Source organism: Mobula hypostoma, chromosome 5 (genome assembly GCF_963921235.1).
Source record: "Mobula hypostoma chromosome 5, sMobHyp1.1, whole genome shotgun sequence".
Taxonomy (NCBI): domain Eukaryota; kingdom Metazoa; phylum Chordata; class Chondrichthyes; order Myliobatiformes; family Myliobatidae; genus Mobula; species Mobula hypostoma.
Window position 1 is genome coordinate 161,660,424 of NC_086101.1, and position 17,779 is coordinate 161,678,202.

Consider the following 17,779-nt stretch of genomic DNA (forward strand, 5'->3'; position numbering starts at 1 on the left):
AACCAGAATTGCACACAACACTGCAAGTGTCTCACCAACATCTTGTATGCAACATGATGTTCCAACTTTTGTATCAGGGACCTGGAATACTACCATGGGGTCTGATTGTGAATAATAGTCCAGGGCGAATTGTTCATCCTGAATGTTTGTTTACTAGTGATGATGGAAAACTACAGGGGACATGGCCTACCATGCAATCCTTGAACAAATTTGAACCTTGGCTTTACATCAAAGCAGTATGAGCTTCGGAAAATACTGAGAATTTGTTGGCCAATGTGTTTACTGATAGTGAAGTACAGTTTGAATCATGTTCCTTTACTAAATAAATCCATTGCTCAATAGAATGTTTTGCAACGTAATATTTATATCACATGTTGAACTTTGCTGAGCAACCACCATGGCTATCTGGAGCACCCAGTTGCTACCCATTTTAATTCTCCTTCCAATTTCCACACCAACATATCTATCCTCAGCCTCATCGACAGCCAGAGTGTGACGAAACACAATCGAGCAAAAGAGTACCTCATATTCTACTCGTTATGGTCTACCACTCAACAGCATGAACACTGAATTCTCCGCTTTCTCGTAAACTGTTCTCCGTCCTTTTTTCTCTCCTTTCGATTTACTCAGTTCTTCCTACAATTACTCCCATCACCCTGTTTCATTCTCTTCCTCTGCCCTCTCCATCTGCCCATCATCCACACATCCTTCTCCCATTGTTTCCATTTGTCTTCCCACATCCCTCACCGGATTCTACGCTATTTTTCCTCTCCTGTCAGATTCCATCATACTCAGCTCTTCGTCACTTCCATCTCTCACCTCCCAGTTTCTGTTGCTATTTCCATCTCCACTCCCCTGATCTGCCTCTGGCCCTTCCTCCCCTGGATCCACACACTGCTTACTGCCTCTTGTTCCACCCCTTCCCTCCACCTCTTTATAGTGGCCATCTCCCTCCATCCTGCAGTCCAGATGAAGATATTGCCAGAAACATCAACTGTCTATTTCCCTCCACAGATGCCTGACCCAATGAACCCCCACCCCATCTTATGTGTTTCTTGTTAAAAGCACAAGTTTTCTTATTTTGGTCCATAACTATAAACGCTATATTTTAAAATAATTGTCAAAATATTTCATGGTTACATAAGTACAGTACATACAACATACAGTATACAGTACCATGGAATATTTTACCAGAGCATATAAATGCACATGGTGGTGTGCTGGGACAATGGCATCAACACGGGTGATGCCAATAGGCTCAATAAAGTGATTAGAAAGGCTGGCTCTGTTATAGGAGTCAAACTGGACACACTGGAGGCAGTAGTAGAAGAAATGACCCTACAGAAAATCCTGGCAATTCTGGAAAATGTTTTTCACCTTCTGCATGCCACCTTGGCTGAACAGAGAAGCAATTTTTTGTAATAGACCAAGACAACTATGCTGTTTCGAAGAGCGCAATACGAGGTTATTCTTACCCCTGGCCATTAGGCTTTATGACAAGTCAACCTATAGCAGGCGAAGCGATGACCCCCTCGTGTTTGAGGTACCTTATTTTTTTTTATTCTTTCTTACTTCTCTTCCAATATTTGTATATCTATGCACCTGTAATGCTACTGTGACACTGTAATTTTGTTTGAGATCAATAAGCAATCTACTTATTTATTATGGAAGTGATTCAAAAATAAATTCCACAGTGCCACCTTGCGATCATGACCAGCAACAGCTGACAGTTGTGTTCAGCAAATATGAGTGGCAAACATTAAATTATAACTGGCAAAAATATTGATTAATTTTCACCTCAGAGAAACAATTTTTGTCTGATTATTTATTTGTAACTCTGTCTTCAACAATAAAAGTCAGTCATTACTGACACTTAATAAAGCACAGCATACTAACAATCAAGTACATGAAATTAATTCCATTACATACCTTGACAGTAGTTATGTTCAATATCAATATAAGTCACATGGGGAGTAGTTCCTTCACTGCCAGATACACCAGTCAAACATGTCACACCTGATCTAAGAAATACAGCTGTATTTACTAAACCAAGAAGCATTATTGGGCTTATTAGAGGTTTAATAATATTTGAGACTTCCAAACTGGCTTATCTATCCTAACGTCATACAAAGAAATTCAATTAACCTACTTACTCACATATACCTATCATCAAATAGTCATAGTCATACCTTATTAATCCCGGGGGAAATTGGTTTTTGTTACTGTTGCTCCATAAATAATAATTAGTAATAGAACCATAAATAGTTAAATAGTAATATGTAAATTATGCCAGTAAATTATGAAATAAGTCCAGGACCAGCCTATTGGCTCAGGGTGTCTGACCCTCCAAGGGAGGAGTTGTAAAGTTTCATGGCCACAGGCAGGAATGACTTCCTATGACGCTCAGTGCTGCATCTCAGTGGAATGAGTCTCTGGCTGAATGTACTCCTGTGCCCACCCAGTACATTATGTAGTGGATGACCAGCAACAGCTGACAGTTGTGTTCAGCAAATATGAGTGGCAAACACTTGCATACCTGTCCGTTAGGTATCAATATGATGCTACCTAAAATGCAGTTAGAAATAGGGCTGATGGTATTCTGCACTCATCACAGTTATTGTGTAGAATAGGTGTGCATCTATATACACCTACATGCATCGGTCAGCTTATTTCCTTTAGTTTCTGGCTCTGCAGCATTCAAGTATGATGGTTGCAAAACTGGACATAAGGAAATGTCTTGATATACTAGGATCAATGGACAAGGTAAGCAGTTACAAAATACATAGGGTGTTTAGTTACCCTCTCCTTTAAATGGAATCCACTATAGCTGCACTATGTCACTTGCACAAGAATATACAACATATGGTTAGCAATCTGTTGCACTGGAAACCTCCTGAACCCTTCACATAAATGTAGCTGTAAAGAAAGCATGACAATGCTTCTACTTCCTTAGGAGTCTGCAGAGATTCAGCATGTCATCAAAAACCTTGGCAAACTTCTATAGATATCTGCTGGAAAGTATTCACTGGCTACATTACGGCTTGGTATGGGAACACCAATGCCTCTGAGTGGAATGCCTTTGCAGTCTCCCTGAACATGTGCCAGTCAGTGTGCTCAAAGCAGTCTTGGAAGAGCTGAGATGGCTCCTGCTGACCAGGTTTTCACCTGCTTTTGAACTGGTCTGGAGTGCCTGACGAGCGGTGTGTATGCTGGGATTAGCATAACAGAGATGTGATCTGAGTAACCAAGGTGGGGGCAGGGCTCCGCCCGGAAGGCGTAGGGAATGTTTGTGTAAACAAGGTCCAATGCGTTCTCCCCTGTCGTTGCAAAGTCCACATTCTGATGGAATCTGGGGAGCACTGACTTAAGGTTCGCATGGTTAAAATCTCCGGCGACAATGAACAGTCCATCAGGGTGTGCATTCTGTAGTTTGCTAATAGCCCCATATAGTTCACTGAGCGCCTCCTTGGCATTAGCGCTGGGGGAAATGTAGACACCGACTATAAGGACAGTGGTGAATTCCCGTGGCAAATAAAATGGTCTGCATCTAACAGTCACAAACTCCACTAGCGATGAGTAGTATCTTGAAACCAGCACAGAGTTCTTGCACCATTCCGTATTGATGTAAACACACAAGCCACCACTGCAATTCTTACCAGAAAGAGCTGCATCTCTGTCCGCTCGAAACAAGACGAGCCTGTCCAGCTGAATGGCGGCATCCAGGATTCCATCAGAGAGCCACGTTTCTGTGAAAACATACGCACAGCAGACTCTGTACTCCCACCGAGTATTTCGTTGGAGTCGGATGTAGTCCAACTTATTGTCCAGGAAGTGGACATTGGAGAGCAGAATGGACGGGACAGCCAGCCAGCTAGGGTTTGCTTTTTGCCTGGCACGGACTCCTGCCCGCTTGACTCGCTTCCGCTTTGTCGCACACCACTTACGACGTCCCTACTTCCCGCCACCAGCATCAGGCGACTCTGAGGACTGTAGGCCCGATCCCCTCAGCAAGCCGAAGTCGCGTAACTTAACCAGCAGATCTTCATGAAGGTTTGTTTTTGGGTGATCTCTATATTGTAGCAGTATCTGGCAATGGTAGATAGTCGCTCTGTTATCCATGTGCCCTAATTAGAAATTATGCCTTAAAATTAAACTAAAAAATTAAAATAACACCTGATCCGAAAAGCCGCTGCTGCCGTGCCACCTGAGGTAGTATCTGCCCTTACTTCTCTGGTGACTCTACCAACTTAGAGGAGTATACAGCATCAGTGACTAGCTACATCAGCAAGTGCATTGATGATGTCACTGTGGCCAAGACAATCACTACACAAGCTAACCAGAAGCCATGGATGACCGCGGAGGTGCGTGCGCTGCTGAGGACCTGTGACTCCGCCTTCAGAGCAGGTGACAAGGCAGCCCTAACAACAGCGAGGGCCAAACTGTCCTGGGCCATCAGAGAGGCAAAGCGTGCACACGCCCAGCAAATCCACAGCCACTTCCAGGACAGCAGAGACATGCGGCGCACGTGGAAGGGCATTCAGGACATCACCAACTACAAGAAAACACCACCTGCCTGTGCTGGTGATGCCTCCCTCCCAGATGCATTGAATAACTTCTACGCTCGTTCTGAGGCAGAAAATAACGTGGCAGCAAGGAAGACCACCTCTCCTCCAAACGACCAGGTGCTGTGTCTTACTGTGGCCAATGTGAAGAGAACCCTGTGCAGGGTCAACCCACAGAAGGCTGCTGGACCAGACAATATTCCTGGCAGAGAGCTTAGAGAATGTGCAGACCAGCTAGCTGCGATCCTCACTGACATCTTCAACATCTCCCTGAGCAGCAACGTCATTCCTACATGCTTCAAGGCCGCCACCATCGTCCCCGTGCTGAAGAAGTCTTCAGTGTCCTGCCTCAACGACTATCGCCCCGTCGCACTCACATCCATCATCATGAAGTGTTTCGAGAACATCGACGACTCCTCCATAGAGATCATTAAGAGCACCAAATTTCTTGGTGTTCACCTGGTGGCAAATCTCACCTGGTCCCTCAACTCCAGCTCCATAGCAAAGAAAGCCCAGCAGCGTCTCTACTTTCTGCGAAGGCTGAGAAAAGTCCATCTCCCACCCCCCATCCTCACCACATTCTACAGAGGTTGTATTGAGAGCATCCAGAGTAGTTGCATCACGGCCTGATTCGGAAATTGTACCATCTCGGATCGAAAGACCCTGCAGCGGATAGTGAGGTCAGCTGAGAAGATCATCGGGGTCTCGCTTCCCACCATTACAGACATTTACACCACACGCTGCACCCATAAAGCAAACAGCATTATGAAGGACCCCACGCACCCCTCATACAAACTCTTCTCCCTCCCGCCATCTGGCAAAAGGCACTAAAGCATTCAGGCACTCTCACAACCAGACTATGTAACAGTTTCTTTCCCCAAGCCATCAGACTCCTCAATACCCAGAGCCTGGACTGACACCAACCTACTGCCCTCTACTGTGCATATCGTCCTGTTTATTATTTATTGTAATGCCTGCACTGTTTTGTGCACTTTATGTAGTCCTGGGTAGGTCTGTAGTCTCGTGTAGTTTTGTTTGTTTTTCGTAGTTCAGTGTAGCTTTTGTATTGTTCATGTATCACTATGGTCCTGAAAAACATTGTCTCATTTTTACTGTGTACTGTACCAGCAGTTATGGTCGAAATAACAATAAAAAGTGACTTGACCTGACTTGAAAATCCTACAAAAGGTAGTAGATTTGGCCCAACATCACGGATAAAGCCCTCCCCACCATCGAGCACATCTACATGAAACATTGTAGTAGAAAAGCAACATCCATCAAAGAACCTCACCAGCAAGCTCTTTTCTCGCTGCTGCTATCAGGTGGAAAATACAAGTACCTCGGGATTCGCACCAGCAGGTTCAATAACAGGTACTACCCCTCAACCATCAGGCTCTGGAACTAAAGAGGATAACTATACTCATTCTGTTTCTTGTGTTCCCACAACCAATGATTTCACTTTAAGGACTCTTTATCTTGTTATTTCATGCTTTTGTTTTTTATTGCTATTTATTTATATTTGAATTTGTAGTATGTTGTTCATTGATCTCTTTACTGTTACTGTCCTATAGATTTGCTGAGCATGCCCAAGGAAAAAGAATCCCAGGGTTGTATGTGGTGATCTGTGTGTACCTTGATAATAAATTTTACTTTGAACTTTGAAACCATTGCCATATTTCTGTCTAATAGTATACAGATATTTAATCTGCCATTATATAAAAAAATACTGTTCTAGTGCTTAGAATGTGTTATTATCAGATGACAAACATAGCAAACTTAAGTTTACGTGATATTTGATAAATACATGGGACTCTTTAAAGTTGAAATATTCACTTCAGCTCAAAACTATCAACTTTTAGTCTTATTGCTCTTATACAGCTGCAAAGGATAAAGGATGATTTTTTTTTGCTGGTTATGTAGACTTTGAAGTAGGCATTTTAGAAATCACAGACAATTAAACAGAAGAGGCAAGAGATGCCTGAAGGCGGCTGGTGAGTAGTTGTTTGTGAGGAGGTGCATCGCTTCTGCCATTTACAGAGGATTTCTGTGTCCTCCTGCTGCTTAGACTTGAAGTTCTAAATATCATTCCAAATGCCCCTTCTCCACTTCGAACATTCAAGACCCAAAACCTTGTTGAATCTTTTCCTCTGACAAGGCTCAAAATATTGTACAGTATTTATTTTGGGATGACTGGTGTCAAACTGAAAGTAACTAGAGCCTCAATGCTAGGTAGTTTAAGCTTGAAAAAGACACAGGCGTTGATCAACTTATCCTTCCACTGAATTGAAGATTCTATAAAAGCAATATTGATGCAACATTCAAAATGCTGGATAAGCTCAGCAGGTCAACAGCATCTATGAAAAAGAGTAAACAGTCGACATTTCGGACCGAGACCCTTCTTCAGGACTGAGCAGAAAGGGGAAAGATGCCTGAATAAACACGTGGTGGGGGAGGGAAAGGGACTAGCTGGAAGGTGATAGGTAGGCCAGATGGGTGAGAAAGGTCATGAGTTGGAGGAGAAAAGCTGATAGGAGTGTGGACAATAGGAGAAAGGGAAGGAGGACCCAAGGAGAAGTAAGAGGCAGGTGAGAAGTGAAAGGTCAGAGTGGGGAATAGAGGAGCCACCCCTCCTGAATTTGGTCACAGTAAGGAGAAATCGATATTCATGTCATCAGGTTGGAGGTTACCTAGACGGAAAACAAGGTTTTGCTTCCCCACCCAGAGAGTCACCTAATCTTGGCACAAGAGGCGGCCATGGATCGACATGGCAGAATTGGAATGGGAATCGGAATGAATGTTTGGCACCAGGAAGTCCCTATTTAAGCAGATGGAGCAAAGGTGCTCGAAGAAGCAGTGCCCCCAGTTTACAACAGGTCTCACCAATGTAAGAGAGGAGGCGGCATCGTGAGCATCAGATGACCCCAGCAGATTCACAGGTGAAGTGCTGCCTCACTTGGAAGGACTGTTTGGGGTCCTGAATGGAGATGAAGGAGGGGGTGTGTGGGCAGGTGTAGCACTTTGGCCACTTGCAGGGATAAGTGCCTGGAGGGAAATTAGTGGGGAGGGACGAATGGACAAGGGAATCACGGAGGGAGCAATCTCGGCGGAAAGCATGGGGGTGGGGGGGTGATAAAGATATGTTTAGTGGTAGCATCAAAGTAATGTTGATGATATCTTTCCTCTGACTTGAGAAACCAGCTGTAGGTCTCAGGAACATATTTTAGGAGAGAAAGGGTTACTGCTACTTTTGTGTCAGATCCAAGGTCTTCATTGTCAAATATTGGTTACATCAAAATGACCAAGGGCTGTTCTAATCAGCAACAGTAAATTTCATCCTCAATCTTTCACACAAGTAGGCAACTCCTAAGATATGGGAAGTGGTCCATTATTTCCAGGATCTTGCCATAAACTTTCATGTTGGGAGACAAAGTAGTCCAGCAGAGGCTGATTGGTACAGGATTTTGTCTTGCAAATGCTGAGCATAAGGCCTAATCTCTCATATGTTTATTAGAATGACAACAACAGCTTGGATCTCAGCCTCCATGCATGCACAAACACAAGCATTGTATGCATATTGCAGCTCAAAGTTTGAAGTTTCAGTGAACTGAGGTTGAGAGTACAACTATTACAAGTTATACAGTTATGCATTATTCTCTCCTATCAATGCCATTAAGGAATTATGGCAGCCAGAAGTGGAATGGGTATGGGTTGAATCAAATGAGAAGCAACTTAAAGAGGAACTTTCTAAAACAAAATGACTTCTGGCCACCCATCACTGACCTTTAACGGCAACAAGCACCAGAGTAATCAATGACTCAAAAGTAAACAATACCAAAGAATAACTAATAACTACATTGAAGAAACATATCTGATTGCTAAGTATCACACATAATCCTACCTCAGTAAGCTCTGTGATTGCCCCAACTGTGTTGCATCATCATAAGCCTACAAACAGAAAGAAAAGGTAATGGTTACCAACACCAGAATTTTTTTTTTAAATCTTAGTGTGAAAAGTGCTTAAGTACTAAATGCTTTGAAATGTTCTGTCGGAATGGAGATCATATAATAATGTGGCAAATAAAAAGTGAGAAGTGATAAATTATATCTCACATTAGTAAATAACTACTATTTTAGTGTTGATTTATTATATTTTTAGATCAAACTGAACAAAAATACTATAATATATGAACAATTAATCATGGTTCAGAGTTCCCACTCACCTGGACTTCCTTTCCTGTATGCAGAGGGCATCAGGGAGGAGGCACAGGAGTCTTAAGATTTTAAAATTTTTTAAAAAATTTTAAACTCAATATTTTAAAAAAAAGCTCTTCTATCAGATTTTTGAACGATATATGAACCCGTGAACACTACCTCACTTTTCCTCTTCTGCACTTTTATTATACTGTATCTCATAGTAATTTTTTTATGTCCTGCACTGTACTGCTGTCACAAAACAGCACATTTTGTGACATATTTCAGTGATAATAAACCCGATTCTGATTCAAGAAAGATCCTACAAGGTGAAAAGAACTGCAACAGTTCTACAATCCTAGATACTGAGAGAACCTGCTGCTAAAGAACACTAGGTAAGGGACATCTCTTTCCACAAAATCCATCACCACAATGTGCCTAGTGATATATCCTGACATCCAGAATCTTAATATTAAATAGGAAGCAAGCTGCAGGGGAAGTATCACCAAAACAACTCAATTCGGATACAATACAGGTGTCCCCTGCTTTTCAAACGTTCGCTGTTATGAAAGACTTACATTAGTTACCTGCTTTCGCTAACAGAAGGTGTTTTCACTGTTATGAAAAAAGGCAGCACGCGCCCCGAGCAGCCGCTTCTCCCCCGGAACTGCATTCTCGCCGGCATTGCTTAAACACGTGCCTGTGAGCAGCTATTAGCAAGATGAGTTCTAAGGTATCGGAAAAGCATAAAAGAGCTCGTAAGGGTGTTACACTTAGTGTAAAACTAGACATAATTAAGCGTTTCGATCGTGGTGAACGAAGTAAGGACAAAGTGAGCTTGGCTGGCGGAAGTTGACGAAGATGATGTTGAAGAGGTTTTGTTATCCCATGACCAAGAACTGATAGATGAAGAGCTGATGCAATTGGAAAAGGAAAGGATAACAATCGAAACCAAATGCAGTAGCGAACGGACCAAAAGTGAAGTCGTCCAGGAACTGAACATGAAGCAACTGTGTGAGATTTTTGCTGCAATGATTGCAGAAAAGTACGACTTTAATTTTGAAAGGGTACGTAGGTTTAGGGCACATTTGCAGGATGGTTTGAGTGCTTACAAAGATCTGTATGATAGAAAGATGTGCGAGTCTAAGCAGTCAAGCATACTGTCGTTTTTCAAGCCTTCCACAGCAGATGACGAAACTCGACCTTTGACATCGAGGCAGGCAGACAGAGAAGAAGGTGACCTGCCTGCCCTGATGGAAACAGACGACGATGAGATGACACCCCAGTGTCCCACCACCCCAACCCCCGAGCCGCAGACTGACACATTGCCGCGGAGAATGCAGCAGTAGCCGAGATGCACCCAACACATCTTTAAGAAAAAAGCCAAAATAAACAAGCTAATTAATTAGGTGCCGCCCAGCACGTAATTAATTAGCTTGTTTATTTTGGCTTTTTTCTTAAAGATGTGCTGGGTGTGTCCCGGCTACCGCTGCACCCCTGCATGCTTCGCAGATTGGTATCGGTTCGCTGCCCGGAGGCTGGGGACCACTGCACCACCCCAACCTCCGACGACTCAGCCTAACACACCATCATCAGTTGTACTCAGTGCTGTCTTCTCGATTCAAGTAATACTACACTGTACATACATTATTTCTACTTTATATAGGCTGTGTATTTTTATGTGTTATTTGGTATGATTTGGCAGCTTCATAGCTTAAAGGTTCCTGGAGAGTATTTCTGCTGAGAGCGCTTGTGCCGTGTTTCTGCCAAAGAGCGCTTGTGTGAGATTTTCGCTACGGAGAACAGTGCGGCAATGATTGTAGAGAAGTATTTCTACTTTACATAGGCTGTGTATTCATCATATCATTCCTGCTTTTACTATATATTACTGTTATTTTAGATTTTGTGTGTTATTTGGCATGATTTGGTAGGTTATTTTTTGGGCCTGCGAACGCTCACAAATTTTCCCCATATAAATAAATGGTAATTGCTTCTTCACTTTACGACATTCCGACTTACGAACCATTTCATAGGAAGGCTCTACCTTCAGATGGCGGGAGAAACCTGTACTTTATTCTGTTTTAAGATGCCAAAGTACACACGTAGAGTATTATTTTAGAATGGCTCTTGTATTTTTAAACATCTGGATCTTTAAATGTCGTTTTTTGTTGCCTGCTGCTTGTTCAGTCAGGTTTCACTATGTCACGCAATTGTCAGTTTGAGCTGTGAACACCTGTCCTAACGTAGGATCTCAACCCGAAACATTGATTTTTTGTCTCTACAGGTGCAGTTCAACCCACCAAATTCCTCCAGCACTTTGGTTTTTGCTTCAGATTCCAGCATTTACAGTCTCTCATGTCTTAATTGTTTCTAATGTACTTACAACATACAACAGGCTGTGATTCAGCTCATTGCCCACACTCAACACAGGAATTCCAACTGTGCTATCCTCTTATTTCTCTGTAACGTTACAATTTATTCTCTCCACTTCCATCATTGCCCTCTGACTCTTATGTCAATTACCTGCATGGTAAATAATTATCCTACCAGCACATCATTGAGACGCGAGAGGAAACTCCAACAAACTGAGGAAACGAAGAAGGGAGAATGTGCAACCCCATACAACCAGTTCTCAAGGTCAGGATCAAACTCAGGTACCTGGAGTTGAGGCAACAGCATTAATTGCTGCATCACATTGCAGACTGAATCAAGCAGCATAATAGCTGCTTTGAAGATGCTGGAAGCCAAAATGCATTATCTACACCATCCTGACTGAAATTGATTGTAATTGCTTTACAGCATGATTGGATTGGATTGGACTTGATAGTATGGGTGTCTAGACCGTCCCTAAAAGGAGCTTGGGGAAGATGAAGCCAGTGAACACTGATGTGGATAAAAGAGACTAGTCCATGGTAGATGATGAGAGAAGGTAGCTACCCTCAAGTACAATCCAGGAACGACTGTGCAGGCACGTGGATGTCAGCGAATTAGATCAGCGGGAAGAGTTTAAAAAGACAGCTTTATAGAGTGGGCGCATGAGAACGGGGGGGGGGGCAGGAGGGGGAGGGGTGCACGCTTTGGCTCAACAGGGCTTAAGTGATAACAGGTCGAGGCGAGGCAAGTTACTTGTGAAGAATAGGAATAGGAAGTATGTCTGTGAAGCCGGTGTTCTGTATTGGGTGTCAGATGTGGGATGTCCGGGAGACTCCCAGCCTCACCGATGGCCACAACTGCGCCAGATGCGTCAAGGTGCAGCTCCTTAGGGACCGGGTTAGGGAACTGAAGATGCAGCTTGCTGACCTTCATCTGGTCAGGAAAAGTGAGGAGCTGACAGAGAGGAACTACAGGCAAGTAGTCACACCGGGACTCAAGAGACAGGTAAGTGGGTAACAATCAGGAGAGGGAAGGGCAAGAGTCAGATCCTAGAGAGTACCCCCCTGTGGCTGTCCCCCTTAACAATAAGTACTCCTGTTTGAGTACTGTTGGGGGGAAGGGGAGGGAACGACCTACCTGGAGAAAGCAACAGTGGCCGTGCCTCTGGCACAGAATCTGGCCCTGTGGCTCAGAAGGGAAAGGAAGAGGATGGCAGCAATGATAGGAAACTCTATAGTTAAGGGGTGAGACAGGCAATTCCGTGGATGCAGGAAAGAAACGCGGATGGTAGTCTGTCTCCCAGGTGCCGGAGTCCAGGATGTTTCCGATTGCGTCCACGACATCCTGAAATGCGAAGGTGAACAGCCAGAGGTCATGGTATATATTGGTACCAATGACATAGGTAGGAAAAGGGAGGAGGTTCTGAAAACAGATTACAGGGAGTTTTTTTTAAATTAACTGCAATCATGAACAATAGCCAGATCAGAAATGCTGATCAAGTCAGCTAGTTCCCAAAGAGAACTTTGATAGTTAATCAGATGGTTCACTGCTGCTCAGTGATAACAGACACAAGGGTCGCTCGCCCCTGTACCCCAGAAACACACCTGAACAGTACGGTGGAAGTACGTCCTATGTATGACCTGATCTGAAAGCATCATGTTGACTCATAACAGATCATGTTCATGGTGGAACAGCCTAGTCAAGGATGGGGTGATCAGCAGAGATGGACAAATTATACCTCCACTACCCCGGAGTTAGGAAGCAAGTTGAGAAACAGGACCTCAAAAGGTAGTAATCTTGGGATTACTGCCTATGTCACGTGACAGTGAGTATTAGAATAGAATGAGATGGAGGAAAAATGCCTGGCTGAGGGATTGGAGCAGGGAATTTAGGTTTCTGGATCATTGGGACCTCTTTTGGGGCAGGCGTGACCTGTACGAAAAGGACGAGTTGCACCTGAACCCGAGGGGGACCAATATCCTGGCAGGGAGGTTTGCTAAGGCCACTGGGGAGAGTTTAAACTAGAATAGCTGGCGGGTGGGAACTGAACTGAAGAGACAGAGGAAGGGGAGGTTAGCTCACAAATCAAGAAAGCTTGTAGACAGTGTGAGAGGGAAGATAGGCAGGTGATAGAGAAAGGACCCTCAGATTGATGGTTTCAGATATGTCTATTTTAATGCGAGGAATATCATGAACAAAGCAGATGAACTTTGAGCATAGGTCAGTACTTGGAAATATGATGTTGTGGCCATTACAGAGACTTGGATGGCTCAGGGGCAGGAATGGCTACTTCAAATGCCAAGCTTCAGATGTTTCAGAAAGGACAGAGAGGGAAGCAAAAGAGGTGTGGGTGTGGCACTGCTGATCAGAGATGGTGTCACCGCTGCAGAAAAGGAGGAAGTCATGGAGAGATTGTCTACTGAGTCTCTGTGGGTGCAAGTTAGGAACAGCAAGGGGTCAATAACTCTACTGGGTGTTTTTTCTAGACCACCCAACAGTAACAGGGACATCAAGGAGCAGATAGGGAGACAGATTCTGGAAAGATGCAATAATAACAGGGTTATTGTGCTGGGATATTTTAATTTCTCAAATATTGATTGGCATCTCCCAAAAGCAAGCGGTTTAGATGGCGTGGAGTTTGTTAGGTGTATTCAGGAAGGTTTTTTGACACTATATGCAAATAAGCCCACAAGAGGAGAGGCTGTACTTGATCTGATATTGGGAAATGAACCTGGCCAGGTGTCAGCTCTCTCAGTGGGAGAGCATTTTGGAGATAGTGATCACAATTCTATCTCCATTACCATAGCATTGGAGAGGGTTAGGAACAGACAGGTTAGGAAAGCGTTTAATTCGAGTAAGGGGATTTATGAGGCTATCAGGCAGGAACTTGGAAACATAGAAACACAGAAAACCTACAGCACAATACAGAGCCTTCGGCCCACAAAGTTGTACCAAACATGTCCCTACCTTAGAAATTACTAGGCTTACCCATAGCCCTCTATTTTTCTAAGCTCCACATACCTATCCAGAAGTCTCTTAAAAGAACCTATTTTATCTGCCTCCACCACCAATTCCACGGCAGCCCATTCCACGCACCCTACACTCTCTGTGTAAAAAAACATACCCCTGACATCTCCTCTGTGCATACTCACTAGTACCTTAAACCTGTCTTCTTGTGGCAACCATTTCAGCCCTGGTAAAAAGTCTCTGACTATCCACACGATCAATGCTTCTCATCATCTTATACACCTCTATCAGGTCACCTCTCATCCTCTGTCGCTCCAAGGAGAAAAGGCCGAGTTCATTCAACTAATTTTCATAAGGCATGCTCCCCAATCCAGGCAACATCCTTGTAAATCTCCTCTGCACCCTTCCTGTGGTTTCCACATCCTTCTTGTAGTGAGGCGACCAGAACTGAGCACAGTACTCCAAGTGGGGTCTGACCAGGGCCCTATATAGCTGCAACATTACCTCTCAGCTCCTAAATTCAATTCCACGATCGATGGAGGCCAATATGCCGTATGCCTTCTTAACCACAGAGTCAACCTGCGCAAGTGCTTTGAGCGTCCTATGGACTTGGACCCCCAGATCCCTCTGATCCTCCACATTGCCAAGAGTCTTACCATTAATACTATATTCTGCCATCATATTTGACCTACTAAAATGAACCACTTCACATTTATCTGGATTGAAGTCCATCTGCCACTTCTCAGCCCAGTTTTGCATCCTATCAATGTCCCGCTGTAACCTCTGACAGCCCTCCACACTTTCAACAACACCTCCAACCTTTTTGTCATCAGCAAACTTACTAACCCATCTCTCCACTTCCTCATCCAGGTCATTTAAAACAATCACGAAGAGTAAGGGTCCCAGAACAGATCCCTGAGGCACACTACTGGTCACCGACCTCCATGCAGAATATGACCTGTCTACAATCACTCTTTGCCTTCTGTGGGCAAGCCGGTTCTGGATCCACAAAGCAATGTCCCCTTGGATCCCATGCCTTCTTACTTTCTCAATAAGCCTTGCACGGGGTACCTTATCAAATGCCTTGCTGAAATCCATATACACTACATTTACTGCTCTTCCTTCATCAATGTGTTTAGTCACATGCTCAAAAAATTCAATCAGGCTCGTAAGGCACAACCTGCCTTTCGCAAACCCATGCTGACTATTCCTAATCATATCATACCTCTCCAAATATTCATAAATCCTGTCTCTCAGGATCTTCTCCATCAACTTACCAACCACTGAACTCACTGGTCTATGATTTCCTGGGCTATCTCTACTCCCTTTCTTGAATAAAGGAACAACATCCACAACCCTCCAATCCTCCGGAACCACTCCCGTCCCCATTGATGATGCAAAGATCATTGCCAGAGGCTCAGAAATCTCCTCCCTTGCCTCCCACAGTAGCCTGGGGTACATCTCATCTGGTCCTGGCAACTTATCCAACTTGATGCTTTCCAAAAGCTCCAGCACATCCTCTTTCTTAATATCTACATGCTCAAGCTTTTCAGTCCGCTGCAAGTCATCCCTACAATCACCAAGATCCTTTTCCATAGTGAATACTGAAGTATTCATTAAGTACCTCTACTATTTCCTCCGGCTCCATACACACTTTCCCACTGTCACACGTGATTGGTCCTATTCTTTAACGACTTATCCTCTTGCTCTTCACATACTTGTAGAATGCCTTGGGGTTTTCCTTAATCCTGCCCGCCAAGGCCTTCTCATGGCCCCTTCTGGCTCTCCTAATTTCCTTCTTAAGTTCCTTCCTGTTAGCCTTATAATCTTCCAGATCTCTAACATTACCTAGCTCTCTGACCCTTTTGTAAGCTTTTCTTTTCTTCTTGACTAGATTTATTACAGCCTTTGTAGACCACGGTTCCTATACCCAACCATAACTTCCCTGTCTCATTGGAACGTACCTATGCAGAACTCCACACAAATATCCCCTGAACATTTGCCACATTTCTTCCGTATGTTTCCCTGAGAACATCTGTTCCCAATTTAAGCTTCCAGTTTCCTGCCTGATAGCCTCATAATTCCCCTTACTCCAATTAAATGCTTTTCCAACTTGTCTGTTCCTATCTCTCTCCAATGCTATTGTAAAGGAGATAGAATTATGATTACTATCTCCAAAATGCTCCCCCACTGAGAGATCTGACACCTGACCAGGTTCATTTCCCAATACCAAACCAAGTACAGTCTCTCCTCTTGTCAGCTTATCTACATATTGTGTCAAGAAACCTTCCTGAACACACCTAACAAACTTCATCCCATCTAAACTCCTTGCTCTAGGGAGATGCCAATCGATATTTGGAAATTAAAATCTCCCATCATGACAACTCTGTTATTATTACACCCTTCCAGTATCTGTTTCCCTATCTGCAATTTTGGAAGCATAAATTATGAACAGATGTTCTTAGGAAAGCATACAGCAGAAATGTGGTAAATGTTCAGAGGATATTTGCGTGGTGTTCTGCATAGGTACATTCCAGTGAGACGGAAAGGATGGTAGGTTACAGGAACCATGCTGTACAAAGGCTGTTGAAAATCTAGTCAAGAAGAAAAGCTTATGAAAGGTTCAAAAAACTAGGTAATGATAGAGATCTAGAAGATTATAAGGCTAGCAGGAAGGAATTTAAGAATGAAATTAGGAGAAGCAGAAGGGGCCATGAGAAGGACTTGCCGAGCAGGATTAAGGAAAACCCCAAGGCATTCTACAAGTATATGAAGAGCAAGAGGATAAGTAGTGAGAGAATAGGACCAATCAAGTGTGAAACTGGAAAAGTGTGTATGGAACCTGAGCAGATAGCGGAGGTACTTAATGAATACTTTGCTTCAGTATTCACTATGGAAAAGGACCTTGGTGATTGTCGGGACAACCTACAGCACACTGAAAAGCTTAAGCCTATAGACATTAAGAGGATGTACTGGAACTTTTGGAAAGCATCAAGTTGGATAAGTCACAGGGACCGGATGAGATATACCCCAGGCTACTGTGAGAAGCGAGGGAGGAGATTGCTGAGCCTCTGGCAATGATCTTTGCATCATCAATGGGGACGGGAGAGGTTCCGGAGGATTGAAGGGTTGAAGATGTTGTTCCCTTATTCAAGAAAGGGAGTAGAGATAGCCCAGGAAATTACAGACCAGTGGGTCTTACTTCAGTGGTTGGGAACTTGATGGAAAAGATCCTGCGAGGCAGGATTTGTGAACATTTGGAGAGGCATAATACGATTAGGAACCGTCAGCATGGCTTTGTCAAAGGTAGGTCATGCCTTACAATCCTGATTGAATTTTTTGAGGATGTGACTTTGAGGATGAAGGTAGAGCAGTAGATGTAGCGTATATGGATTTCAGCAAGGCATTTGATAAGGTACCCATGCAAGGCTTATTGAGAAAGTAAGGAGACATGGGATCCAAGGGGACCTTGCTTTGTGGATCCAGAATTGGTTTGCCCACAGAAGGCAAAGAGTAGCTGTAGAGGGTCATATTCTGCATGGAGGTCAGTGACTAATGGTGTGCCTCAGGGATCTGTTCTGGGATCTCTTCTCTTCATGATTTTTATAAATGATCTGGATGAGGAAGTGGAAGGATGGATTAGTAAATTTTATGATGACACAAAGATGAGGGTGTTGTGGATAGTG

The 17,779-nt window shown here is 43.7% G+C and overlaps 1 protein-coding gene across 1 annotated transcript in view; it reads right to left on the reverse strand.

The window, feature by feature from the left end:
* The window catches only part of LOC134347114 (uncharacterized), a 76,200-nt gene that overhangs the window by 52,001 nt on the left and 6,420 nt on the right, over positions 1 to 17,779 (reverse strand). The window contains exons 4-5 of the mRNA XM_063049263.1: positions 8,461 to 8,507; positions 1,930 to 2,021 (exon numbers count right to left, since the gene is read on the reverse strand). Coding sequence (XP_062905333.1) covers positions 1,930 to 2,021; positions 8,461 to 8,507 — 139 coding nt within the window. The remainder of the gene's footprint in view (positions 1 to 1,929; positions 2,022 to 8,460; positions 8,508 to 17,779) is intronic.